General features: G+C 38.8%; 1 protein-coding gene across 3 annotated transcripts; it reads left to right on the top strand.

Moving 5' to 3' along the window:
- Nucleotides 1-2,527: 2,527 nt before the first annotated feature.
- Nucleotides 2,528-25,341, top strand: HMGCR (3-hydroxy-3-methylglutaryl-CoA reductase). Of its 3 annotated transcripts, none has more exons than XM_040622181.1 (20): nucleotides 2,528-2,697; nucleotides 8,054-8,241; nucleotides 8,688-8,799; nucleotides 9,084-9,171; nucleotides 10,063-10,147; nucleotides 11,064-11,169; nucleotides 13,740-13,846; nucleotides 13,957-14,073; nucleotides 14,479-14,639; nucleotides 14,763-15,010; nucleotides 15,213-15,391; nucleotides 16,415-16,609; nucleotides 17,416-17,574; nucleotides 17,724-17,881; nucleotides 18,821-18,926; nucleotides 21,936-22,106; nucleotides 22,412-22,552; nucleotides 22,631-22,789; nucleotides 23,231-23,385; nucleotides 23,527-25,341. In XM_040622181.1, exons 2-20 carry the CDS (start codon nucleotides 8,077-8,079, stop codon nucleotides 23,579-23,581), a joined length of 2,667 nt encoding a protein of 888 aa, XP_040478115.1. In that variant the 5' UTR covers nucleotides 2,528-2,697; nucleotides 8,054-8,076; the 3' UTR covers nucleotides 23,582-25,341. The 3 variants fall into 3 exon arrangements, 2 of the variants coding, with proteins under 2 accessions (XP_040478115.1, XP_008689507.1); XR_568805.2 differs by lacking the exon at nucleotides 2,528-2,697 and adding an exon at nucleotides 6,044-6,454 and having other exon boundaries at nucleotides 23,163-23,385; XM_008691285.2 differs by lacking the exon at nucleotides 2,528-2,697 and adding an exon at nucleotides 6,046-6,454.
- The last annotated feature ends 1,017 nt before the right edge of the window (nucleotides 25,342-26,358 follow it).

Genomic DNA, 26,358 nt, shown 5'->3' with positions numbered 1-26,358 from the left:
CCAAATTTTGTGATTTATCATTAGGTACAAATTACTAGTTAAGTGCAATAAAGATTCTTTTGAAAATAATTTTGGGACCCATATAGTTATTTTATGTACATAAAACCAGACAATTAAAGTTTCTTTATTGCTTGCTTTTGAACACATATACTCATTGAAATTCTCAATTAAGTAGAGTTTGGGAATGAAAGTTTCCAAATCTTGGTCTAAAGCCTTTTATGGAAACAACTTCATAATCTTTATTTGGATTTATATTAGTATGTATTTGTGTAAACTATAACTTCTAATTATGAAATATCTGGCCCTTTAGGCTTCTAGGGACATTAAAAGTGTGACAAAATTTCTAGGCTGTCAGTACTTACAGATTTTTCTTCCCTTATTCCTTCGTTCCCTCATTCCTTCCTTCCCTCCTTCTCTTCTTCTCCACGCCACCCCCTTTCTTCTTCTTCCTCTTCTACTTCTTCCACTTTTTCTTATTCTTTTGTCTTTCTCCTTCCTTTTGATAAGACTCAGAATATCGCAATCATTGGTTAGTTCACCACAGTCGTCTTCACTAAAAACTGTTCCCTTCCATTATAGTTAAGTCAACAAATTTTTTTTAAAAGATTTTATTTATTTATTTGACAGTGATAGAGACAGCCGGTGAAAGAGGGAACACAAGCAGGGGGAGTGGGAGAGGAAGAAGCAGGCTCCCAGGGGAGGAGCCTGATGCGGGGCTGGATCCCAGGACCCCGGGATCACGCCCTGAGCTGAAGGCAGATGCTTAATGACTGAGCCACCCAGGCGCCCCAAGTCAACAAATTTTTAATGACCATCTATTCTGTGAAGGGATGTAAGGTTCATAAAGGCAGTGTCCATCATGTTTGTCACCGTATCTCCAATGCCAACTATGGTGTATTGCAAATAAGGGACAACCCAAAAGTGTTAGGTAAAGAGATGTGAGTAAAGGTCCTCTACTGAAGTAGTGAAATACAGAAGAATCAGCATAAGCTTTAGATGTGGACTCAAATCCCAGTTTTCCTAATTATTATCAAGTGATCTGTAGCAAGTTGCTTAACTTTTTTATGTAAGTGGAGATAATATCTGTTTTATAAGGATTATAAAAATTTAGGAAGGTGATAGTTCACTAAAACTCCTACTGAGTGTATAGTATGTTCCAGGGACTGTGTTTCAAAATATAGGGCTTTCAAAATTCGGTGGATTATAATTACTGTTGTTTCTTTCTTTCTTTCTTTCTTTCTTTCTTTCTTTCTTTCTTTCTTTCTTTCTTTCTTTCCTTTCTTTTTTTTTTTAAGATTTTATTTGTTTGTTTGTTTGTTTGTTTATTTATTGAGAGAGAGAGAGAACAAACATGGGGAGTGGCAAAGGGAGAGGGAGAAACAGGCTCCCAGCTGAGCAGGGAGCTGGGGGCAGGGGGGAGGGGGCTCAATCCCAGGACCCAGAGATTATGATCTGAGCCAAACGTAGATGCTTAACTGACTGAACCACCCAGGCACCCCTCTAATTCCTATTCTTAAGAAATTTCCACATAATAATATAAGACAAGCCACAGAATATTATGGAAATATGAATGTTTGAGGGAATCAAGAAAGGAGATGGCATATGAAATGGTCCTTAAAGTAGTTAGAATTTCAACAATTAAAATGGGTAGGCATGTCCCGATGAAGCAAAGATAACATTAGCAGAGAGGTAGAAAGGTTCTGAGTGTGACTGAAAAAAAGGCCAGTTACTCTTAGCTGAAATGGAAGGTTGATACAGGAAGTAATGAGAGATACATAAGAAATGTGGGGTGGGAACATATTGTTGGTGTCAGGTTCTTGAATCCAATAGACAATGAGCAATTCCAGGGGGCAGGCCTATGGAATAACAGGATCCTAAGGTGGAAGTGCCCAGGAGTGGAGAGACCTGATACAAGAGGTTATTGCACTATTTCGTCTAAGAAATAATAAAGGCCTGCAGCGAGGGGAGGGCAGAGAGAATGCAGAAGACGCTCCCCACAGAAGCACTGTGCTGAGGGGCCCCAGTGACTGGAACTATTTATACAGATGGGTAAGTCGCAGGAAGGTGTCGTTTTAGATTTTGAATGTGGGTCGGCTTTGAGGTTTGGGTTGCACCTCGCTGCCACCCTCTCTTTTTTCAGGTTCACCTCTTCTCTCCAGCTCCCTCTCTCTCCACTAAGTAACCGGGCTTTCTACCCCCAACCTGACCCTGCGTTTATCGTCACCCCACAGTCTGCTTCCCACTGGTGCTTCCCATAGTACTCTCGCAGACAGGATGGCCACAGGTCAGGTCCTGGCCTGTAGGACACTCCACCCGCCAGATCCCCTATCGCCTTCGCCTGAGCAGCTTCCATGCTTGCGCCCCCACGGCCCTTGGACCAATAGGCAGGCCCTAGTTCTGGGACTCGACTGGCTATTGGTTGGCCGAGCCATGGTGAGAGATGGTGCGTTGCCCGTTCTCCGCAGCAGCAAGAGCTGTGGGAGGTTGTTAAGGCGACCGTTCGTGACGTAGACCCGTGAGGCCGAGCAGCGCCCAGATGATTGGTTAGACGATCGGACGATCCTCTCTCATTGGTCGTAGGCTCAGCCGGCTCCGAGTGTGCGTATGTCGAAGGTTCCTTCCGCTTCGCGTCTCCGTTGACTGGAGACAGGCGGAGCGCCGGCGCCCCGGTTCGGTGGCCTCTAGTGAGATCCGGAGGTGAGGCGGGCGGTGGCAGCGAAGGGGGGCTGGGGCGGCGGGGAGCGGGACAGTGGTGGGTGGAAGCGGGATTAGGGCCGGGTTGATGGTGGTTCTCGGGCTCCGCCTGGCCCTGAGAAGGGGCAGCCGGCAGCTCCTGCGGACCTGGCGGGAGGTGCAGTGGCGGCTTTGCGGGTGTGGTGGCCAGGTCCAGCGGAGACTGTAAGGAGACGTCCTTGAGGCGCGGCCGGCCGAGTGGCGGCCCGCACCAATGCTGGGGGAGCCCGGCGGCCAGGCTGGGCCTGAGGGGCGGGTGGCGGGCAGGTTTCTTTGGCTGCCGTGGTCACCGTCGGTGGACCGGCGGGGCGTAGCCGCGGTCGCCCGCCCAGTCCGAAGTAGTCTGTGTAGGCTGGTAGTCACGATCATCGGGGCGGAAAGGGTGCCAGGTCGCGTGACCTCGGAAGCCCCTGGATTCGAGAAATGTTGAGAGTGCGTGTGTGTGAGGTGCTGGGCCCGCAGCTAGCAGAGAGGCTATCAGGTGCAGGCGTTCACGCCCAGGCGCTGCTGTTCGGTCAGCATCTTTCTTTAAAGTGATGGGGGAAGATTTCCATAAATTGCTGCTGACTGACACAGAGCCAAGAAAGAACCGTGGACGTGCAGAGAAGTGCCGGGTCAGGAGAGACGAGTTGAGAGGATGCGGAGCCCAATGTAGGGACTTGCCCAAGGACTTAAAGAATTTTTCTTCTTCTTCTACTTCTCTACCCAACACCCTTCTCCCTTCTCATTTTTCTTTTCTTTTTTCTTTTTTTTTTTTGTAAGGGGCTTTAGTCTTGGTGCTGAGGTAGTTGAGCCCAGATCTTGTGTGTTTTCCGGAGTTATTTGGTTTGGGTTAGGGAAGACGTACCTTGGAGGTTCAAGTATAGAATAGTCAGTTTCTGCGGTAGGAGAAGGCAGGTGACTCCATCTTAAATGGTCGTCTGAAATACTTCATAGCTTGGTTGAGGGCATGCCGCCTTAGAGTTGGTCCTGAAAAGTCATAGGAAACATTTGTTTCTGGCTATACTAAATAATCATGCATAATTTCATCATCTTAATGCGGAGAATGTATTTTTTTGCTCATGAATATATTTTACTCTCCATGCATTGAGTGACAGTTTCTGATTTAGAGGTAGTCTGGCAAAGGCCTGGAGCGTACTATGGGACTGACTGGTTTTTGAGGGCCTGCTTTGTTGGGTCTTTCCAGGATTTGTGATAAACTTGGTAGTAAGGACAAATGGGATTTAGTAACATGAAGTTTAAAAAAATGTGCAAAGATTAATCATTAACATATGAGGCTCATGTGTAGCATGAGCCTTTCAGGATGAAGTGTGTAATGTGCTCACACGTGCTCTTTTTATTCTTGTATAATCTACTTTTTATTTTTTATTTATTTATATTTATTCATTTATTTTAAAGATTTTATTTATTTATGTGACAGAGAGGCAACGAGAGGTGAACACAAGCAGGGGGAGAGGGAGAAGCAGGCTTCCTGCTGAGCAGGGAGCCCGTTGTGGGGCTCAGTCCCAGGATCCTGGGATCATCCCCTGAGCCAAAGGCAGACACTTAACGACTGAGCCCCCAGGCGCCCCTGTAATCTACTTTTTAAACCATGGATGGATAAGTGCTTATATATCAATATCTATTTAGGTTGACCCATATGAAACTGCAGGTATTTGAAATTTGACTTTTTTTTTTTACTTACAAAAGTAGCAGTTTCCTATGGTTCCACTTAACACTTGTCTTTGTCAAAGAACTTTGGATCTCAGTCTTAGTAAGTGAATAAAGAGAGATGTGACTTAAAAAATAAAGATGTGAATTACTCACAAGTGTGTAATAGAATGGGGTGTAGAATCAGGTTTCCTGATTTGCAGTGTAAGATTTTTTTCCCCCTAGGATATTAGGTTGAGCAACAGAATGCTAGATCCTGTTGGAACTAAAAATGATTCAGTGTAAGACATGGTTCTTTTCTTCAAAGAGTCAAAATGTACACAGCAATTAATTTGAGATCTGTGTAAGGTAGTGTATAATCAAATGCTAGGATGTATAGTGCAGGAGGAGTGCAGGGTGGGAGGAAAGAGAGAGAGAGATGGGTGCCAAAGCATCCTTTTCTGCAATTGGCTGTGGTAGGTGGTTTCTATAACATACTGGATTGGAGTTTGAGGATTCCATTGAATTTAAATCATCTTTTCTTTTGAAGAATCTGTGAAATGTTTTTGGCATATTTCAGTGTGCATAAGTAAGGCATACATTGCCTGTTTAGCTTGATTTTTTTTTTCAAAGTAAAACGTTTTTACTGCAGCATGGCCTACATAGTGTCCATTGAATTTGCATGAGCTGTCCCATAGCCTACTTACGCCACTTGCAACTGCTGATGAAGGTGGAAGACTGGATTCTTTCTCGTTTAAATACTTGGCATAGTCACAGGGAAATGGGCAGGGTGCCCTTGAGAAATGAGATGGTGTACAATTATGGTTATTTTTGACACACCTTGTATGTTCTTTTACTAATTTTTTATTTCTGAATAGGTGAGCTTCTCTGTGTTTGGGGCTGACTCACAGAATCATCTATAATTTTTTTCTGAATGTTGCAAAGATGAGTTTATACCTAGGAAAGAAATGTCCCAGAATTGACAATGCTACCATGAAATCTTTTAAAGGGACAACATAATGTGCCTAATAAATAATTATGGGTTAATGATGCTAAACCAATTTGTGATCAAATTGGGGTGCCTTCCTGCTAGCAGCTGAGATTTTAATTGAACTGAATTAACTTTTTAATAGTGAAGAATACATTGACTTAATAGGGAATAATCTAAGTTGAGAGTTACTTGGTGGGGAGAGAGTGTTAGAAATCGTTTTAACCTAGTGTTGATATGTATTTTTAGTTGATTCATTTTCTGGAACATTGATGCTAGTTGATCCTTTAGACCAGTTTGTAGGGTTTTGTTTTTTGTTTTTAAATATAAGAAGGATGTTATGTGTTAGAAAACTGTCCTGAAAATCTAGGCTTTTATGAGGCTTTTGGTTGTAATGAAGTAGGATTCAGATCTAAGATATGATTAACACTTTCCAAAGCTCTAAGTCCAAGTCCCTGCTCATTTAATAGAAACTATTTTTGTTATTGTTCATTTTTTTAAAATTAATTAATTAATTAATTGTTTTTTTTAAAAAGATTTTATTTATTTATTTATTTGACAGAGAGACAGCCAGTGAGAGAGGGAACACAGCAGGGGGGAGTGTGAGAGGAAGAAGCAGGTTCCTAGTGGAGGAGCCTGATGTGGGGCTCGATCCCAGAACGCCGGGATCATGCCCTGAGCCGAAGGCAGACGCTTAAGGACTGCGCCACCCAGGCGCCCCTATTGTTCCTTTTTTAAAACAGTGTATACAGTGTAGCCTCTCTTCCCTACCCCATTTCCCTTTAATATGTTCCCTGAATGCTCTAACGGGGGTGGGGGGCAGTGCTAGCAGGTGGGCAGTTATATTTATATCTTGTTGGCTTAAAGTCATTTTTAGGGCTATTTCAAGATTGGTCAATAAAATACATGCTACTGTAGTTTATGAGTTTATTTTTAATTAAGCAGGTTTTTATTGAGCAACTGCTGTGTGTGGGTGCAAGGTTCTGGAGGATAAAATGAACAAGACTCAGGGAGGAAGGTTGAAAAAGCATGAATAAACACAGCAGATGCATGCCACATTTATAGAACTTAGTGATTGCCAGCCTTTTAAAATTGAGACCCACAGTAAGTAATGCATGTTATGTTGGAACTATACACACTCATATACTTAAGAAATAATACCTACCCGTACTGTATTCTTACCTACAGCTATTTTTTTCTATTCTATTTTATTAAACAATGTTTGTTCTGACTCACAAATTGATTTCATGATTGAATTGATCCAGTGAAAGGTTGTCACCTGCAGTGGGAAAGCCAGCTGTCCAATGGGGGCCTGGTGCAGCTGAAGTGGGGGGGAGCATCGTGTGACCCAGTGGGGGATGATGTTCAGGAATTGCTTTGGTTCCTAAAAGCTACTCTTAATTTTCTTTCCCCTAACCCTTTAGATAGAGTAATTAACTTTCTTTTTCTTCATTTGTTGCCTTTAAATTTTCTGTCTTAAACAAATGAGTCATTTTCTTAGTTATTACCACGAGCACGAGATTCATTTGAATTCTTGCCAGTGTGTCAGTCAGTAGCCTTAATTTGAAATAGATTTTTATGGGTAGTTAAATATGCTTTATTGTAAACATTAATTTTAGTTTAAGAAGGCTTACAAGTTCCTGTGTTAGAGACCAGTGACTCTATCAGTTTTTTTTTTTTAATCAGAATATCAAAATTACTGTAATTTAGCCAACAGACATGGGGAAGTTTAGGCATGGTAGTCATTTGATCAGAATTACCTGTATGTTCTCCAGGGGCGTCTGGGTGGCTCAGTTGGTTAAGTTTTTGACTCTTGATTTTAGCTCAGGGTCATGAAATTGAGCCTTATGTCAGGCTCTGTGCTCGGTGGGGAGTCTGCTTGGGATTGTCTCTCTCTCTCTCTCTTTCCCCCTCTGCCCCTGTCCCTCTGTGTGCTCTCTCTCTTTTTTTTTCTCTCTCTCTCTCTCAAATAATCTTAAAAAAAAAAACTACCTGTATGTTCTGTTGGGAATTTTTGAATGTCATAGACATTGGCCAGCCATCCTTTTCCTCCAGTACTGTTGTGGCATTTTATTAGCTGTAAAATTTGGAAAAGACTTTTTTCTCTGGTGACAGCAAGGGTATTAAGTTTTATTAAACATCATTTTGCTGGTAACATTATGCCATATGTTGGATGGGTTGGAAAAGCACAGTGGGCCCCTGCCTTTGAGGAGGACACTCAACAAGTAGATTGTTTGATGTTTGCCTTTTGCATAACCAGAATGTGGAGAATGCAGCGGGTGCTTATGGGCATTTTATACCAGGGTAATTAGAAAACAAATCTGAATAGTTGCTTCTCACCCCCCCCCTTTATTGCTTTCCTCCTTGGCTCAGATAATATCATAGGCTGAAATATTTATTTGGTTTCATCATAAATGCTTGAATTCATACAACTCGTAAGAAATAGCTAGTTTTAAGTTGGTTGGTAGTGACTACTAGAGGATTTAGGTTTTGTGAGTAAAAAATATCAGAGTCTTCTTATTTTAATTTTATAATTATTTTCTAGAACTAATAAAGAACACTATCAAATAGTGTTATTCATATGTATAAGACACCGTGCCTACAAAAGCAGTGTTTACAGTGCAAAATCTTAAAATCTTTTCCTAAAAATACAGTGAGCTGTGTACTTAGCTTAATACTCCTCACACTTGATATTCCTTTCAGGACCCAAGAATTCTGTAGCTACAATGTTGTCAAGACTTTTCCGAATGCACGGCCTTTTTGTGGCCTCTCATCCCTGGGAAGTCATAGTGGGGACAGTGACACTGACCATCTGTATGATGTCCATGAACATGTTTACTGGTAACGATAAGATCTGTGGTTGGAATTATGAGTGTCCGAAGTTTGAAGAGGTTTGTGAAATTAATTTGATATTGACTAAATTACATTTTCAGTTTCTGAAGATTCCTCTTAGTGACCATATAATCAGAAAAGTTACAAGTAAAATCTTTATCTTAGTATTCATGAACTTACCTCAAATTTCTATTTACTTATGTAGTTTGGAAATACACTTTTGCCTTTTCTGCATAAAATGAGAGTAATCGACTTTACTTGAGAAAATAATAGCTTTAAAAGTGACTAACAGAAAAATGATTGGCTTTAAACAGTGGGTTGTTTAAAAATTGGATTTAATTTTTGAGTTGCATGTTTAGTATTTTTATTTGACTTGTGTTGTGCCTATATTTATATTATGGTAATATACAAACTAATGATGCATACAAAATAAAAATTCTTACTTTTAGTTGCTTATTTTAAAAGGTAAAGCTATTGGGATTTTTTTCCCTGTCTCTTCCAATAGGATGTGTTAAGCAGTGACATTATAATTCTGACAATAACACGATGCATAGCAATCCTGTATATTTACTTCCAGTTCCAGAATTTACGTCAACTTGGATCAAAATATATTTTGGGTAATGATTTTATACATTTAGCTTCTTTGTGCTATCAAATTTTTGATTTGCTTTGTGAATACATAATTTTGTTTGTTCAAATCATGTATATGGAAATGTATATATTGCTTAAAGTGCACTGTGCACTCATTTAGTAGTTTCCCTATTGGGAGTAAATATTCTGATATTTGAGACATTAATAATCTGGAGAAAATAATATGTCTTTCAGAATATTATATGGGACTGTATGTTACTATTTTTGTAATAAAGGATGATTTTTTTCCATTTGAATTTTGTCATTTTAGGTATTGCTGGCCTCTTCACAATTTTCTCTAGTTTTGTGTTCAGTACAGTTGTCATTCATTTCTTAGATAAAGAATTGACAGGCTTGAAGTAAGTATTTAAAACATAAATACACATTTTTTTCAAGATATATTAAGAACTGTTCTCCAAGTTATAAAGTGTTAGAATATATACATTTCAAAAAGTTTATGGGAAATATGAGGAAAATTTTCATGCTGTCATTTAGCTAATGTTAATAGCTGTTAACATTTTGGTATATATCCTTTCCTACTTTTTTTTACACTTAAACAAAAATTCTGAGATCATTTAACTTCTTTATGCCTTTATAACTTCTTTATGGCTAATAATAGTTTATCGACATCTTTGCATGTCTGTATTGCTAAACTAAATTATTTATGTTGGTTGTCTAGTATTCCCCTGAATGAATATATTGCAGTTCATTTACTTAATCCTCTAGGTTTGGATTGTTAGGTTATTTAATTTCCTCTATTAATAATACTGTGAAGAATGTCAGTGTGGCTAAACTTGTGTTCATATTCATTCTTAGGATATATTCCCGGGAGTGAGATAGTGGCTGTGTAAGTTTTTAGGGTTTTTGAGTGCCCTTATTGCCAACCGTCTCTTCAGAAAGCGTGTTAATAGTTTACCCTTCCACAAATAGTGATTAAATGTTAAAAAATTATATATGTTCTACTTTTTCCCCCATGTTCATTCAAGGATATATTTTTTACTTAGGATGATATTTTGCTATAAAATTATCAAAAAGTATTTCTGTGTAAATACATTTACATTTAGAAATATTTTGAGCAATGCATATATTTAGCTTTCATGATGTCAAAGGGGAGTGAGTGTAAGGTGTACCTTTTGGGCTGCAAAAAGAATCATACAGTGTGTGAAGCAGTTGTTTTATTTTAGAAAGCATTTTTAAGCCACATTTTTTCCTGTTAAATGTACCTGATCATCTTGATTTTTTTTTTCCAGTGAAGCTTTGCCCTTTTTCCTACTTTTGATTGACCTTTCCAGAGCAAGTGCTCTAGCAAAGTTTGCCCTCAGTTCCAACTCACAGGTAAGTATTATTTTAAAGACATGAATGTTAATAGTATTCCTTTTTTTTCAGTTTGTTTACATTAATAGAAAGCATTAATAGTCTCTTCATAGTTTGAGATTCAGGAATTGCCCACAGTTTTAAGTTTAATTTTCAAGTCTTAAGACTGGTTTTTCTAGGTGCCCCAGGAACTGTCCCATTTACCTAACAACTTAATTATAATTCCATAGCTTCTGGAATTTGGAATCTTCCCCATTTTCCTATTTGAAGGTTTTAGGAATTAAGGTAGTAAGACTTTTGGAGAAGTAAGGGTATATACCTATTGAAACCTATCAGAGAACAGGACAGGATGTAGTAGAAGAGAGTTTCGGGGTAGATTTATTTCTAAACCTTTAGCATTAACCCTAGCATTATTTTCCATCTAAAGTTTTATCTTGGTGATCATTAGTCACTTTAAATAAACTAACATTTTTAATAATCTTGCAGCGGAGTACCTGAGTATAAAATAGCGTGCAGCTCTGCCTTGATTACGTATTTGATGAATGTCTCGACCACTTGAGCATGTTGATGAAAATATGGTTTAGGTTACATAATGTTCACAAGGTCTCAAAAAATTTGCAACTAAAACTGTCAGTGGTAGCCAAATATAAAACATTGTAGTATTTCATTATGTGGTATTTAAATGGCAGGATTGATGCACCGCCTCAGAGGAATCTTCCCAAGTAGCATCTCATTCAGTGGAAAGGGAAAGCAGGACACTGTACATGACCTTTTTCTTAGTCCGTTGCATCTGGAATGCCTGTTAGTGGTATTATATTGTCTCTTTTACTGTTTGTATAGCAAATTAGATTTTAGTAGAGGCCCTAGGATGCTCTCTAAAATGTTTGAAAGTTGTTTTGTACCTTACCCTTATTGATACGTTTGGTCTGTGTTTTAGGATGAAGTGCGGGAAAACATCGCTCGTGGAATGGCAATTTTAGGTCCAACATTCACCCTTGACGCTCTTGTAGAATGTCTGGTGATTGGAGTTGGTACCATGTCAGGTTTGTAAGCAATTTTTAATATATTTTAAAATAAGTTTGTAGATGAAGGGAAAAAAGAACATCTTAGATTGCATTGGTTATTCTTAAATTCTGACTTTAAAAGTCTGACATTACTCTTAAAAGGTTTTAATTGAATGAGCATGTGGGTTTATCTGACCTTATGTCTGTCTGCTTTAGTGAAAACTTAGTAGCAGGTGACTGATTAATTTTTCACTAATGCCACCTTCTCTTTCTATGCTCGACTCTTCTCATGATTTTGTAGTGTTTGTGTTTGTTTTTTTGTTTAGTTTTTAACCAAGATTGTGTTCCAAGGTTCCTCTGGAAAGCACCTTCCAGCTCCTGGTGTTGCCCAGACTAAATTAGTGACTTGGTTCCTTGTGTTTTAATTGTCATGTAGGAGACAGTGAAGAGTCAGGAGTGGGCCAGATCTATATTAGATCCACCTAATAGGCTGGTAGGGAAGATTTAATCAGATGGTACAGTACATCTTAGCAAGTACCTAGCATTAGTCTCAACACATGTTTCTTAATCCTTAACTGGATAGTAGAGAGTTAGATGCTAAATATCAAACATAGGACTCCATGATATAGGACAAAAATTGTGGCCTGGCATGGAAATTTGCCAGATTGAATATATCATGCTGTTGTTAAGGTTTCCTAATCATTAAGACTAGACTTTATGGCTTTCTCAGGGAGCTACCCTTTGTAACTACAGTTCTAGGCTATTCCTTGGGAGGCCTGGGTGGCTTAGTCGGTTAAGTGTCTGCCTTCGGCTTAGGTCATGATCCCAGCATTCTGGAATCGAGTCCTGCTTCCCCCTCTGCCTGCCACTGCCCCTGCTTGTGCTCTCTCTCTCTCTCTGACAAATAAGTAAAATCTTTTTAAAAAAATGAACATTCCCTAAAATCTACTTTTGAGGTATAGTTTTGAGTTTTGATAAAGATACAGTTATTAAACTACCACACAATCAAGAAAAATGTTTTTGATTGTGTGAAAACATACCTGTGTGATTTTATTCAAATAAAGGTGAAGGTGAAGAAGATGAGCCAGGAACTGGTAGTAGGCCATCAAACCAAGGATTATTCACTTGAAACTGATGTGGAAAGTAGGGTGATGAATTTTGACATGCTGGGTCAGAGAAGTAGACAAAGGACATGATGACATTTATAATTAGAAAAGCCAGTTAGGAGACATATACACCTATACAGAAATGCTATAATTAGAGATTTGGCTTAGGGTAGAAAAGGACAGGTTTAACGCATATTAATGAGGAAGTAACCCTTTGGAAATCCACTAAAAAAGAAAAAAGTTTAACTTCTTGGAAGTATATAGATTGGTGCTCTTTGTGTAGTAGCAGAGTGGCACAGAGAGACTGTTCTGAGATGGAGTAAGGAAGAATGCCTGGGGCATATGGCAACAGCAGTAGTTACTGTTGTGCAGAGGGAAACAGCTGATAATTTAGTGGTAAAGGCATTGGTCAAGTATTGTTTCTGTGGTCTCAAGTTAGAAAAGATTACATTTAGCTACTATGTAAAGTATAGGTTGTTCATAATGTTTTTATTGTTATAGTTGTATATTCTTTTGAATCTCCACATTTCAGAGTAATTGCTGTAAATTTTTTTTTGAAGTATAGTTGACACAATGCTGTAGAATTTTAAGAAAAATACAATGTGTTTTCGTTTTATTAGTCAAATGATCTATAATAAGTCAAAAATAAAATATACCATTGAGTTTCTTTTATTCTAGTTAGCAGTTTTGTAAGACGAGGGAATAACTTTATTTACATTTCAAAACATTTTTATATTTAATATGAGTGACATCAGAAATTGGTTTTATACTCAAGTTTATTTGTAATGTTGAGGGAATAGGATTTGGTAATCAAAGGTCTTTTTGAGCTCTAAAATTCTGTTACCGTCTATTTGAGAAGATTACCAAGTGATACCTTAAACATTTTGCAGTGTAATGTTCGTTAATTTTGAATCTTGAGTTGCCTTTGTACATTATTTTAATTTCCCAAACAGATCGGTGAAATTAACCAAAATTATAAGAACATAAATAGATACAATAGAGAGTATACTGAAATTAGAGTTGAGTAGTACACATAACATCTTATTATGGTACTGTATCAGGAATGGCATAGATGGTAGTAAGTTTTACTTTAATAAAAAAAGTCTCTGCTCCACAGGTGAATTGCTTTTCTGGTAAAGAGTGGATTTGGGTCTTAACTGTGGGAGGTTTGCACATTAGTGTAGCCTGGCCTTGTTATTCTTATTTCAAAACAGAGTACTACCATTTCATAAAGGGGATTATCAGATGTGTATTTAAGTTCAGCAACCGTGCTTGGCATTGTGACAGATTTGAGACATGAGAGAAGACAAGTTCTCTTTCCTTGAGGGAGCTAGGCTTGGCATCACCTCGGAGTTCCTCCTCCTCCTTCGCATAGATAGCAAAGGGCTTCATCTACTCATATTTTCTTGTATTTGTCTGTTTAGAGGAAAAGTCCCTGTGGTGTATGCCCTATCAAAAATACCAGTACTTTACTAATTATACATTTAATTTTTCTCCAACCAGGGGTGCGTCAACTTGAAATTATGTGCTGCTTCGGCTGCATGTCAGTTCTGGCCAACTACTTCGTGTTCATGACTTTCTTCCCAGCTTGCGTTTCCTTGGTTTTAGAGGTAAGAGCAGTTCTTATTGATGGCATTAGTAGAAGAGTAATGTTTCTCATCACATCTGTTCACATAAATAAAATCAGTACCTTCTAATGTAACACTGGTTTGCTTCGTAGCTTTCTCGGGAAAGCCGCGAGGGTCGTCCAATTTGGCAACTGAGCCATTTTGCTCGAGTTTTAGAAGAAGAAGAAAATAAACCAAATCCTGTTACTCAGAGAGTTAAGATGATTATGGTAATTACACAGTTTTCTTCTCCCTTTAGTATCTTTAGTTCCAGTGTCATATTTTGCTTTTTGACTTTTTTCTTTCCTTCCTGTTGTCTTTCTACAATTGTTGTCTCTTTCATCGATGTTTCTCTTCCTTTTTTTTTTCTTGTTTTTCATTTCTTTGAGGCTTCTCATCTCTCTCCCCTAAACAGATTTTTCAAGTTCCTCCACTTTACCTTTGAAAACCTGTTCTTTGCAGGTTTTCAGCAGTTCACTGGCCCACTGCTTTAGTCACAGAGCAAACATGGGGCTGTCTTTTCATGCTAAGGGGAGGCCATGGGACATAGTATCTGGTTATCCAGATGTTAAGGATGAGAAGTTTAGGTGCCATTGATATGCAGAGGATACATAATTTATAACATTTTATTTCAGTCTCTAGGCTTGGTCCTTGTTCATGCCCATAGTCGCTGGATAGCTGATCCTTCTCCTCAAAACAGTACGGCGGAAAATTCTAAGGTTTCTTTAGGATTGGATGAAAATGTGTCCAAGAGAATTGAACCAAGTGTTTCCCTCTGGCAGTTTTACCTCTCTAAGTAAGTTTTACCTGAGACCTGCTTTGTTGTGTATTAACAATAGCACCCTGTGGTACTAAAAGTTAGATTATGGCTTTTTTTATTTCTGAGTAATAACATTTTAATTTGCTTTCTTTTATTTAGAATGATCAGCATGGATATTGAGCAAGTTATTACCCTAAGTTTAGCTCTCCTCCTGGCTGTCAAGTACATCTTCTTTGAACAAGCTGAGACAGAATCTACACTCTCATTAAAAAACCCTATTACATCTCCTGTAGTGACTCCCAAAAAAGTCCCAGATGATTGTTGTAGACGTGAACCTATACTGGCCAGAAATAGCCAGAAAGTCCATGCAGCGGAGGAGGAGACAAGGATAAACAGAGAAAGAAAAGGTGATTTCTTGTTCTCTTTACTTTCTACTCTTCCAATACTGATTTGTCAAGAAATTGAGTTCATTTTAAAACTTATGTTCACATCCTTCCCACCGTCTTCTAGGACTGGGCTCGGGGTCTCCAGGGTGTGGCAGGGGCGAAAGAAAAAACAAAACAAAACGTATGTTCGCAGTTGTGAGATTTCTTTTGATCTCTTGAACAGTTGAGGTCATAAAACCCTTAGTGGCAGAAACTGACACCCCAAACAGAGCTACATTCGTGGTTGGTAATTCCTCCTTGCTTGATGCTTCGCTGGAACTAGAGACACAGGAACCTGAAATTGAACTTCCCATGGAGCCTCGACCTAATGAAGAATGTCTACAGATACTTGGGAATGCAGAGGTGAGGAAAATAAAATTAACTCAAGCTTTGTATCTTTCTTAAGAAAAGGAGCTCTTTATTTAATTAGAGGAAGGGCAGAAGTTATAGCTCCTGAGTTCCTACGAGTTCTGGGCGCTGTGTTGTGTGGTTTATAGGTAGTGGCCTTATCTATTTATTTCCCACAACCTTGTGAGATAGTCGGAATTATCTCCATTTTTCAGGTAAGAAAGAGAAAGCTGAGGCTCCAGGAGGCTTAAGTATTTCCCAAAGTAATACTTTTAGGAAATGGAAAAGCTGGGATCAGGAGTCCAGGATTTACTGACTCAAGGTCAATGCTCTTTGTATTTTATTAGTGTTTGCCAGAGAGATAAGCCACTACTCTGTTCTCCTGAGTTTTGGGGCCTAGAAGGCTTAACTCAAAAATGAGCTTCAAAGACGGAAGAGGTTTTTTTTGTTTGTTTGTTTTTGGTTTGCTTTTAAAGTAAGCTTGATGCTCACGAGGAAGCTTATTTTCCTTTCTGACATGTGAATGGGTGTTCTGCCTACATGACCATGAGTCCATTCATGCTTTAGTGTGAATATTGTGTTCCATCTGTATCTGCCTAATCTGGTTCATTCTTAATTTATGTGCACATGAGTGAGAGTCGCATCAGGTTTTTCTTTCACTTTCCCTCGTTCCTATTAACATGTGTATCGATATTTGAACTGTCTTGCTATATACAGGGTTAACAAAATTTAGAGGATGGGATTCAGAATTTTAATTGTGAATTTTTTTTTCTGCAAACTTCACCTGCAAAATTTAGTGTTTTGGTTTTACATTTGTTAAGTGTCATTTTTATAAGGAATTTGCTTTCATTTCGATATTCTTATTTCCATTCAAATCATCTCCTTTAGAACTCCAAAAGTTCTTTGGGTTCTCCTCTACTGAGAGATTGTTTGTATTAAATGGTTTATTTGTTATGAAGAATATGAAATGCACTTCTTCAATTTTTTTGTCATCCCCTTCCCACCAATCCCTCCCATTTTTTTCTTTCATTTCTTTAGAAAGGTGCAAAATTCCTTAGTGATGCTGAGATCATCCAATTAGTCAATGCTAAGCACATCCCAGCTTACAAATTGGAAACTCTGATGGAAACCCACGAACGAGGTGTATCTATTCGCCGACAGTTACTTTCCAGAAAACTTCCAGAGCCTTCTTCTCTCCAGTATCTACCGTATAGGGACTATAATTACTCCTTGGTATGTTGTTTTCTTGGTTTGGGAAAGTTTGCTTTGAAGCTTTTATTCTTGTAGCTTTACTCTTAAGCTTTTTAGTATTTTTTTGACTAGTCTTTTATATGTACACAGTGTTATAAGACATTTTTTAAAATCATTTTAGTGTAATTTTGTATTCTGCTTATGATTATAGGTCCTAGAAATTAAAAATATTTTTCCTGTTGTTTATAGTTGTTACTCAGTGATTTTAGTATTTTTAAATACTTCTTTTTTTTTTTTTTAAGGCATTTAATTAATTAATTAATCTGTTAGAGAGAGAGTGTGTGTGTTTGTGAGCACAAGCAGGGGGAGCGGCAGGCAGAGGGAGAAGCAGGCTCCCCGCTGAAGGAGCCCGATGCGGAAGTCGATCGCAGGACCCTGGGATCATGACCCGAGCCGAAGGCTTAACTGACTGAGCCACCCAGGCATTCCAGTACTTTTTAAATAGTTTACTTCTAAAGAGACAGTAAAAGGGGCGCCTGGGTGGCTCAGTTGGTTGAGCATCCCAACTCTTGGTTTCAGCTCAGGTGGTGATCTCAGCGTCATGAGATCAAGCCCCGTGTTGGCCTCGGTGCTCAGCAGGGAGTCTGCTTGAGATTCTCTCACCCTCTGCCCCTCCCCGGCTTGTGCATGCCCCTACCCCCAAAGAAATAAAATCTTTAAAAAAAAGAATAAATAAAAGATTTTGTTGACAAATTAACTAAAGGTTTAAGTTTGAAGAAAATTATTAACGGCAAGGGCTGTGTATTTGCGATATAGATTTTCACCTGGTGCCTGACTTTACCTTTTAGGTGATGGGAGCTTGTTGTGAGAATGTTATTGGATATATGCCCATCCCTGTTGGAGTGGCAGGACCTCTGTGCTTGGATGGAAAAGAATTTCAGGTTCCGATGGCAACAACAGAAGGTTGTCTCGTGGCCAGCACTAATCGAGGCTGCCGAGCAATAGGTGTAAGTTGGCATTTATATATTTGCCTGTTCTAAGATAGGCCCTTAGGCCAGGCAATGAGAAGAGACTTGGAGACAATCAAGGACACCTTTTGCAACAAGCAGAAGTGTTTGCAGGATTAACATGTGCTTCTGTAACATCCCCTGTGTAGCTTGGTGGAGGCGCCAGCAGTCGAATCCTCGCGGATGGGATGACTCGTGGCCCAGTGGTGCGTCTTCCCCGTGCTTGTGACTCCGCGGAAGTGAAGGCCTGGCTTGAAACACCTGAAGGGTTCACAGTGATGAAGGATGCTTTTGACAGTACCAGCAGGTACGTGTGGGGATTTGTATATGCATTCATGTTTATTTCAGAGCCAGTGTCATCTTCCGTGGTCGCTAAATGTAACTGTTAACATACTGCCTGCTTCAGGTGACATAACAAAATATTAACTTTAAGTCCATTTATTCAAAATGAGTAATATTTATGCTTGGTTTGGGGGATGTGGGTGGGGACATAATGTTGATCCAAATGCATACCTCCATAGGAGTAAATAGAAAAGAACGGTGGGAGCTAGTAAGTTTCTGTGTTGGTTTTATAAAACTCACTCTGATTAGACTGTTACTTTGTCCTAGAAGAGTGTTGACTTAGAATTGCCCTAAGGAGGAATTGCCTGAAAGAAAGATTTTCCAAGCAGGATAGAAGTAAATATTTGTATAGTAGATTTACTTTGAATACAGAAAATTAAATTTATAAAGAAGCATAATTAGTACAAACGATAGTCCCATTTTATTTTATTTTTTTAGAGAGAGTGCGCGTATGAGTGGAGGGAGGGGCAGAGGGAGGAGAGAGAGAATCTCAAGCAGGCTCCACAATGCATGGAGCCTGACATGGTGGGGCTCGATCCCATGACCCTGAGATCGTGACCCAACTGAAATCAAAAGTTAACTGACTGAGCCATCCAGGCACCCCATCGATAGCTCCATTTTAGTTTAAGCTCATATGTTTATTTATTTATTTATTTTGGACTTTTAAAGTTGGTCTGTGATGATGGCTGTCTGCTGCAGCCCTCTCCTCTTGTGGCATATAAGAATGAAGTGGTTGAATTCGTATTCTAACGTAATGTTTAGCTAAAGAAGAAAATACATTTAGTAAGTAATCTCCATGAGCATTCTCTTACATGTAAAATAAATCAGCTGAACTAGATTTTTAAGATAACTTCCATCTTCTCAACAAAATAACAAAATAAAAAATCTTTGGTTTTGTTTACAGATTTGCACGTCTACAGAAACTTCATATGAGTATGGCTGGTCGCAATCTTTATATTCGTTTCCAGTCCAGGTCAGGTGATGCCATGGGGATGAACATGATTTCAAAGGTGAGCCTGAATAGACTGTAAATAGAACTTGCAAGACTGATTATCCCAGGGGAGGGGAACTGGGTGTTAGGGAGATGAGAGTGGGGAGCAGACCTGATGTTTATGTCCTTAATTTTTGAATTTTATGTCATGTATATATAGTACTTACTCAAAGGGTTAATTGATTGAAAGATTTTTATTGAAAGCTAAATATTGATTCATATAACTCATCAGGCATTTCTTGACTAGTATTTATATTTGATATGTTTAGTTTCGATTTGGCATTATACGTGTTTTGGGTCTACTCAGAAAGGCTGGGAAGAATCTTGGTTAGTGCTTCTTAATTTTGTCCTATGACCCTTGAAAGCTCACCTCTTCTAGAGACCTCAAGACTTGTATGTAAGAGGCCAAGTTCATGTATATAATCCATTTATTTTAATTATTTCCTTAGAAGAAGATTGTGTATAGCTTACATTTTATTCTACTGATATTTGTTATTTACAAATATTCACAAATGTGAATATTAACACATTCACAAATGTGTTAAAGTCAATTAGGTTAGTAAAATTCATTTTGTGGTTTACCTGTATATGAGGACTGTTCTGAAAGAGAAAGAGGATAGTGACTAAATAGGTAGGTTTTAAAAGTTGTTTAAAAATAAACAGTTCAGGGGCGCCTGGGTGGCTCAGTCATTAAGCGTCTGCCTTCGGCTCAGGGCGTGATCCCAGAGTCCTGGGATCGAGCCCCACATCGGGCTCCCTGCTCCACTGGGAGCCTGCTTCTTCCTCTCCCACTCCCCCTGCTTGTGTTCTCTCTCTGTCAAATAAATAAATAAAATCTTAAAAAAAAAAAAAAATTAAAAAAAATAAACAGTTCAATGGTTCCTCAAAAAATTAAGAAGAGAATTATGATCCAGCAATTTTACTTCTGGGTATTTACCCAAAAGAATTGAAAAGAGGGTTTCAGAGACTTTTTTGTACAGCCATGTTCATGGCAGCATTATTCACAATAGCCTAAAGGTAGAAGCAACCCAAGTGTTCATGGACAGATGAACGGATAAATAAAATGTGGTGTGTACCTATAATGGGCTATAATTAAACCTTAAAAATATAGGAAATTCTCACATATGCTAAATGAACCTTGAGGATCACTTGCTAAGTTAAATAATCTGGTTAACAAAAAAGACAAATACTATGCAAGTTCATATTTATGAGGTACCTAGATTAGTTAAACTCATAGAGACAGGAAGTGGAAGGATGGTTACCAGGGGTTGACGAGAAAGGAAATAGGGAGTTGCTGTTTAATGGGATTGAAGTTTCAGTTTTGTAAGATGAAAAGAGTTCCGGAGATGGGCTGTACCACAGTGTGAATGTACTTAACACTACTTACCTGTACACTTAAAAATAGTTAAGATGGTAAATTCTATGTCACATGTGTTCTGTTTATTTTTTAATTGCCAGTATGTTTTCATTTATTGAGGTACGTGTTGTTAGTTGAATTAATTTCACTTAATTGGAAGTCTTGTTTACATTTTTGTAAGGTAAATCCCAATGACTTTCATTTACAACAGGATTTACTTTTATGTCTGACTTCTCTTTACTGACTTGGTAACTTGGGCTTTTGGGTTGAGTTACTCTCAGTGACAAGATTATTATATTCTGAGTATTTTTAAATTCATTTTTAAATTAAACTTTAAAAAATTTTTTATTTAAATTCAATTTAGTTAGTATATACTGTATTATTAGTTTCAGGGGTAGAATTTAGTGATTCATCAGTTGCATATACCACCCAGTGCTCATTACATCAAGTCGCCTCCTTAATGCCCATCACCCAATTATCCCTTTTCCCCCACCCACCTCTCCTCCAGCAACCCTTAGTTTGTTTCCTAGAGTTCAGCATCTCTTATGGTTTGCCTCCCTCTCTGTTTTCATCTTATTTTATTTTTCCTTCCCTTCCCCTATGTTCAGCTGCTTTGTTTCTTAAATTCCACGAGTGATGTCATACGATATTTGTCTTTCTCTGATTGACTTATCTCGCTTAGCATAATACCCTCTAGTTCCATTCATGTTGTTGCAAATAGCAAGATTTCATTCTTTTTGATGGCTGAGTAATAGTCCATTGTGTGTGTGTGTGTGTGTGTGTGTGTGTGTGTGTGTGTACACACTATACATATATGGTATGTGTGTGCGTGTATATATACCACCTCTTCTTTGTTCATCTGTGGATGGATATCTGGGCTCTTTCCATACTTTGGCTGTTGTGGACATTGCTGCTATAAACATTGGGGTAAAGGTGCCCCTTTTAATCATTGTGTTTGTATCTTTTGGATAAATACCAGTATTGGAGTTGCTGGGTCATAGGGTAGCTCTATTTTTAACTTTTTGAGGAACCTCCATACTCAGAGTGCCTGCACAAGTTTGCATTCCCACCAAGAGTGTAGGAGGGATCCCCTTTCTCCACATCTTCGCCAGCATCTGTCGTTTCCTGAGTCGTTCATTTTACTCGTTCTGACTGATACGATGTGGTATCTCATTGTGGTTTTGACTTGTATTTCCCTAATGCCAAGTGATGTTGAACATTTTTTCATGTGTCTGTTGGCCATTTGTAGGTCTTTGGAGAAATGTCTGTTCATGTCTTCTGCCCATTTCTTGACTGGCTTTTTTGGTTTTTTTGGGTGTTGAGTTTGATAAGTTCTTTATAGATTTTGGATAGTAGCCCTTTATCTGATAAGACATTTGCAAATAACTTCTCCCATTTTAATATTCTCATTTACATCCCTGTTCATCAGTGACTACAAAGAACTTTGTTTTCATTCCCAGAAAGAAACAGTAGGAGTCTATACCTGACTGAGAAATTCACCACTGTGATGGCTAATAACTGCTGTTATCTTATGCTCACTTTCTTTGAAGTATATTTATTGCATTTAGAAATATTATAGTTACTGTACTTATTAATGTATTATTGGATACAAATAAAGCCTCTGATCTCTAAGTAACTTTGTGCATTTTAATTTTGTTGTATTGTTGACAGGGCACAGAGAAGGCACTTTCAAAACTTCATGAGTATTTCCCTGAAATGCAGATTCTAGCAGTTAGTGGTAACTACTGTACTGACAAGAAACCTGCTGCTATAAATTGGATAGAGGGAAGAGGGAAGTCAGTGGTTTGTGAAGCTGTCATTCCAGCCAAGGTTGTCAGAGAAGTGAGTGATTGGATGATTATTTTCTTCTGTTATTCTTTAGGGTTAAAGATTAGGGAAAGGAATATTAACGTTTTAAATAAAATTTAATATATGGGCATGTTTTATGTTAGAGATGACTGTTGTATCCTATCTTGCTCATCTGTGTGTGGCATTCACATGAACAGACTTGACTGTACTCCTTATTGGGGACAAGGCTTCAGTGGGGCCAGATCTAAACTCTCTTGCTTTACCGAGAGTTAGATCTGGGTGGCATGCCCTGAATCTTCCAGGGGAACATGTAAAATGTGCACAACTCTGTTTGCTAGGTATTAAAGACTACTACGGAAGCTATGATTGAGGTCAACATTAATAAGAATCTGGTGGGCTCTGCCATGGCCGGGAGTATTGGAGGCTACAATGCCCATGCGGCGAATATAGTAACTGCCATCTACATCGCCTGCGGACAGGTGAGGGCTCCAGCCTCCACTTCTGTTTTGTACTTCTAAGGAAGAGAAGTTTTATACTTTACTTTTTATTTTTTACAGGATGCAGCACAAAATGTTGGTAGTTCAAACTGTATTACTTTAATGGAAGCAAGTGGTCCCACAAATGAAGATTTGTATATCAGTTGCACCATGCCATCTATAGAAATCGGAACTGTGGGTGGTGGGACCAACCTGCTCCCTCAGCAAGCCTGTTTGCAGGTATGACACCATAGCCCCAAAGTCGGCTGACCTCAAGCCTAGTTCTGACGTGCTGGCATTCTGTTTCTGCCTGACATCACTTCTCACTCACCTGTATTTTAGCTGGGCCTTTCATTCTTTTGCTTCTCACCAGCCTAACCTAGTGTGTCCAAGGAAGCATGTTGAGGCGAATGCTTAGTAAATTGAGAAAGTAGATTAAGATAGCAAGTGAATGTTCGTCTACTTTTAGTGAGTGCCCTGCAAACCAGGTTGTGGATGTTCTGTTCACTGTGGTATATATTATTTTCAGTACTGGCTGTCAGATCTTGGAAACTGAGTACTTCCACTGGAGTCTGGTTCTGTTCTGATGCCATTATAGTTGCCCTTCTTTCAGCTGGTAGAGAAGGAAGTTGTTGCCATGACCCTAAGGGTGAGTCCTGCTATGTCTGTCCCTGGCTGCAGATGCTCGGTGTTCAAGGAGCATGCAAAGACAATCCTGGGGAAAATGCCCGGCAGCTTGCCAGGATCGTGTGCGGTACAGTAATGGCTGGGGAACTGTCGCTGATGGCAGCGTTGGCCGCCGGACATCTTGTCAAAAGTCACATGATTCACAACAGGTAAGACTTCAAGATCTATTTAACATGTTTTCCCTATACTTCAGACGTGCAGTACAAAAACCTACTATGCAGATACAGTAGTTCTAACTTAAAGTTCTACGTTCTTGATATTTTGTATATCTTTGTCTTTCTCTGCCATAGGTCAAAGATAAATTTACAAGACCTCCAAGGAACTTGCACTAAGAAGGCTGCTTGAATAGCCTGACGGCTCTGAACTGAAACATGGGCATTGGGTTCTAAAGGACTAACATAAAATCTGTGAATTAAAAAGCTCAATGCGGTGTTATGTTGAGGATGAATAGACATGATCTGTGAGACGACTGCTTGGTGGTTGGCTCTTTCAGAATGGTCGGAGATCCTCCTTTCCATGCAGATTTCTCAGATCTAAAAATAGCACAGTACTTTACATGCTATGCTCTCTGGAAAGACGTCAACGTGAATGCCATGCTTTAAACATCACAGATGGTAATCTACAGCTCACTTCTGAAAGAGAATACAAGCTGGAAAAAAGTGTTTTCTTTTGACGAAATCCATGGAGTTCGTGGTGATCAGTGTGAGATTGACCCTGCTCTCCATCCTCCCTTCCCCTCTGGTTGAAAATGGATTTTTAAATTATACTGTAGCTGACAAACTGATTTCATAGTTAATTTATTAAGTCTGGGTTATAGAATTTTAAGAGATAAGAGCTAAGTTTATTTTTTTGTAAACTAATACTTCATTTGGTGCTGGACTATTTTGATTTCTTTTTGGGGTAGCCATTGTGATTCTTCAAAAGGGGATCTCCTTTCTTCAAGGGAAGAATTACTCTTATTCCCAAACTACTGAATGATGTGCTAAGCAGTGCTAAATCGTTCTCTGTCAGGAAAACAAATCACTGCACTAATCTCTGCAGGCTACTTGGTCAGAGAGGAGTTTTGTCTAAGTGTGTTTGTCTAAATTGCTAAAACCAATCTCTCTAGTGTAAGGCTTTAAGGAACAGAGTTTTGCGTTCTTTGTTAAAGATACAAGAGCTCTTAATACTGCTTAGACAAAGGTGGCTCTCTTCATCAAGAACATACAAGTCTGTGACCTCTCAGAGCTCAGAAGGTGGAAAACACAGGTTTGAAAGAAAAATACCATTTCTCTAAGCCAACTCTAATGACTTAAAAGACAAATTTAGCAGAAAAATCTAGGTGGTTTTTTGTAAAGAACTGTATCAAATCTGTATATGTTGTAATAAAGCTTCTTCTGCTAGGAGTTTATTGACAGTGTTCAAGAAATAAATAAAAATCAATTTGTATACTGATAAAAATTTCTAAGCTTGGGCCAGAGAAGATAGTATTCTTTAATGTTGTCCACGAAACCCTGGCTTGCTCATCGAGCCCAGTAAAAGGGAAATCAGCTTTCAGAGCCAGTGAAGGTGCCACGTGAATGGCCCTGGAGGAGTGTGCTTCGTTCCTGTGGCCAGGAGGTTGGTGACTGAAACATTCACACAGGGCTCTTTGATAGACCCGTAAAAGCTCTTAGCTTCCTCAGGGGGTCAGCAGAGTTGTTGAATCTTAATCTTTTTTTTTTTAATGTACAAGTTTTGTATAAATAATAAAGAACTCATTATTTTATATTACATCTAATGCTTCAAGTGTTGGTCTTGGAGAGAGAAGATGGACTCTGAAGAACATTCCAGTAATGCCGTGGCAGCATGGAGAGCCTCTGAGTGATTGTGTCTGCAGTACTGTTGTGGAAGATTGACCTTTGCTCTTGTATGTAAAGTTTAAATTGCTTCTGTTGTGACTTCTAGCCAGTGACTTCTTATTTATCTGAACTTTTCATGGAAGTGGCAGTGAAAAGTGTGAGTCTTCATTCTGGTGACTGTAACCAATATCATCTTGCTACATTGATGTTTTGTACAATTACTAAATTGTATACATTTTGTTATACTTTTTGCCCGGTTCCAGTAAATTATGAAAAGGAAGTTAATGCTGATCAGTGTAAGCAGTAACCTTTTTTTGTTTGGATTAATCTGTTGGCCCGAGGCCTGGAAGCCTGAGAGTCTGGCCAGAATGGTAACCTAATAATTCCTGCTAGGTGTCCTATGACCATTTATCATTTTCCATTATATGCTCCAATTCCTACGGCATTAATGGCAGGCCAGTGTTGTATGTATATTAAAATAACTTTTTAAATTTATACTTAAAAGAATTTGTTTAGTTCAGCTTTATCTCATCTCAGCTGGACTACTTTTGGATATTGGGGCATGAGGGTTGAGAGGAAGAGGGCATAAAGACTGGGCAGCCAAAACCAAATGGCCGTTGTACTTGGAAGCTCTTATCAGCTTACTTGGGTAGTAAATCTTAGCATCGCTGAAGTTGGCCTCTTTAAAGGCTGATTGCTGTTTACTTGCAGTTGTTGATTGCCCTCTGCTATAGTTAGGAGTGAAAGGTGTGTTTGAACCACTTATGAACCATGACCCAGATACCAGAAAATCACTTTGAATTTTTCTCCTGAAATGACATGTGATCACTTGTACGGTCAGCCTCTTCCAGAGTGCAGCAGGCTGGACGGGTGACAGTGGAGAGTTTTCATGCCCTTTTCTGCTTGAGGGATCTGATGAGCAGTGGGACGCATATGGCAGGACAGGATTTTTCTTCATCTTGGGAGAGGACAGAGAATTAAATTCAAAGGAACCTCTCATGTTGAAGGGTCTGAGTTCAAAGAAGACAGAACAGCAAAACAGCGGTACAAATCCCCTATGTACATAAGGTTGAAATAAGAGCAGTAAATTCATTATAGAATTTTTTTTAAAGACTAATGTTTTTCAAAAACTATCTGCTATGGATAAGACTTGAATTTATTAATAATTAACTTTACCCAGTTAGCAAAAATAATTAACAAATAACCTCTACAATGGAAGCTGAGAGGATTGCAAGTAATTTGGTTTACAATTCTAACAGATTACTTTTTCATTGTGATGTACATGGAACACCCCCCCCCCCC

The sequence above is a fragment of the Ursus maritimus genome, unplaced genomic scaffold (assembly GCF_017311325.1).
Source record: "Ursus maritimus isolate PB19 unplaced genomic scaffold, ASM1731132v1 scaffold_5, whole genome shotgun sequence".
NCBI classification, from domain to species: domain Eukaryota; kingdom Metazoa; phylum Chordata; class Mammalia; order Carnivora; family Ursidae; genus Ursus; species Ursus maritimus.
The sequence above is the reverse complement of the archived record's forward strand: the minus strand, read 5'-3'. Positions and strand labels throughout refer to the sequence as shown.

Coding starts and splice junctions, on each gene's coding strand:
- HMGCR (XM_008691285.2), top strand. CDS start 6,397: ATGCATGCCACATTTATAGAACTTAGTGATTGCCAGCCTTTTAAAATT. Junction 10,148..11,063: donor CCCTCAGTTCCAACTCACAG/GTAAGTATTATT, acceptor TCTGTGTTTTAG/GATGAAGTGCGGGAAAACAT. Junction 23,386..23,526: donor AGTCACATGATTCACAACAG/GTAAGACTTCAA, acceptor TCTCTGCCATAG/GTCAAAGATAAATTTACAAG.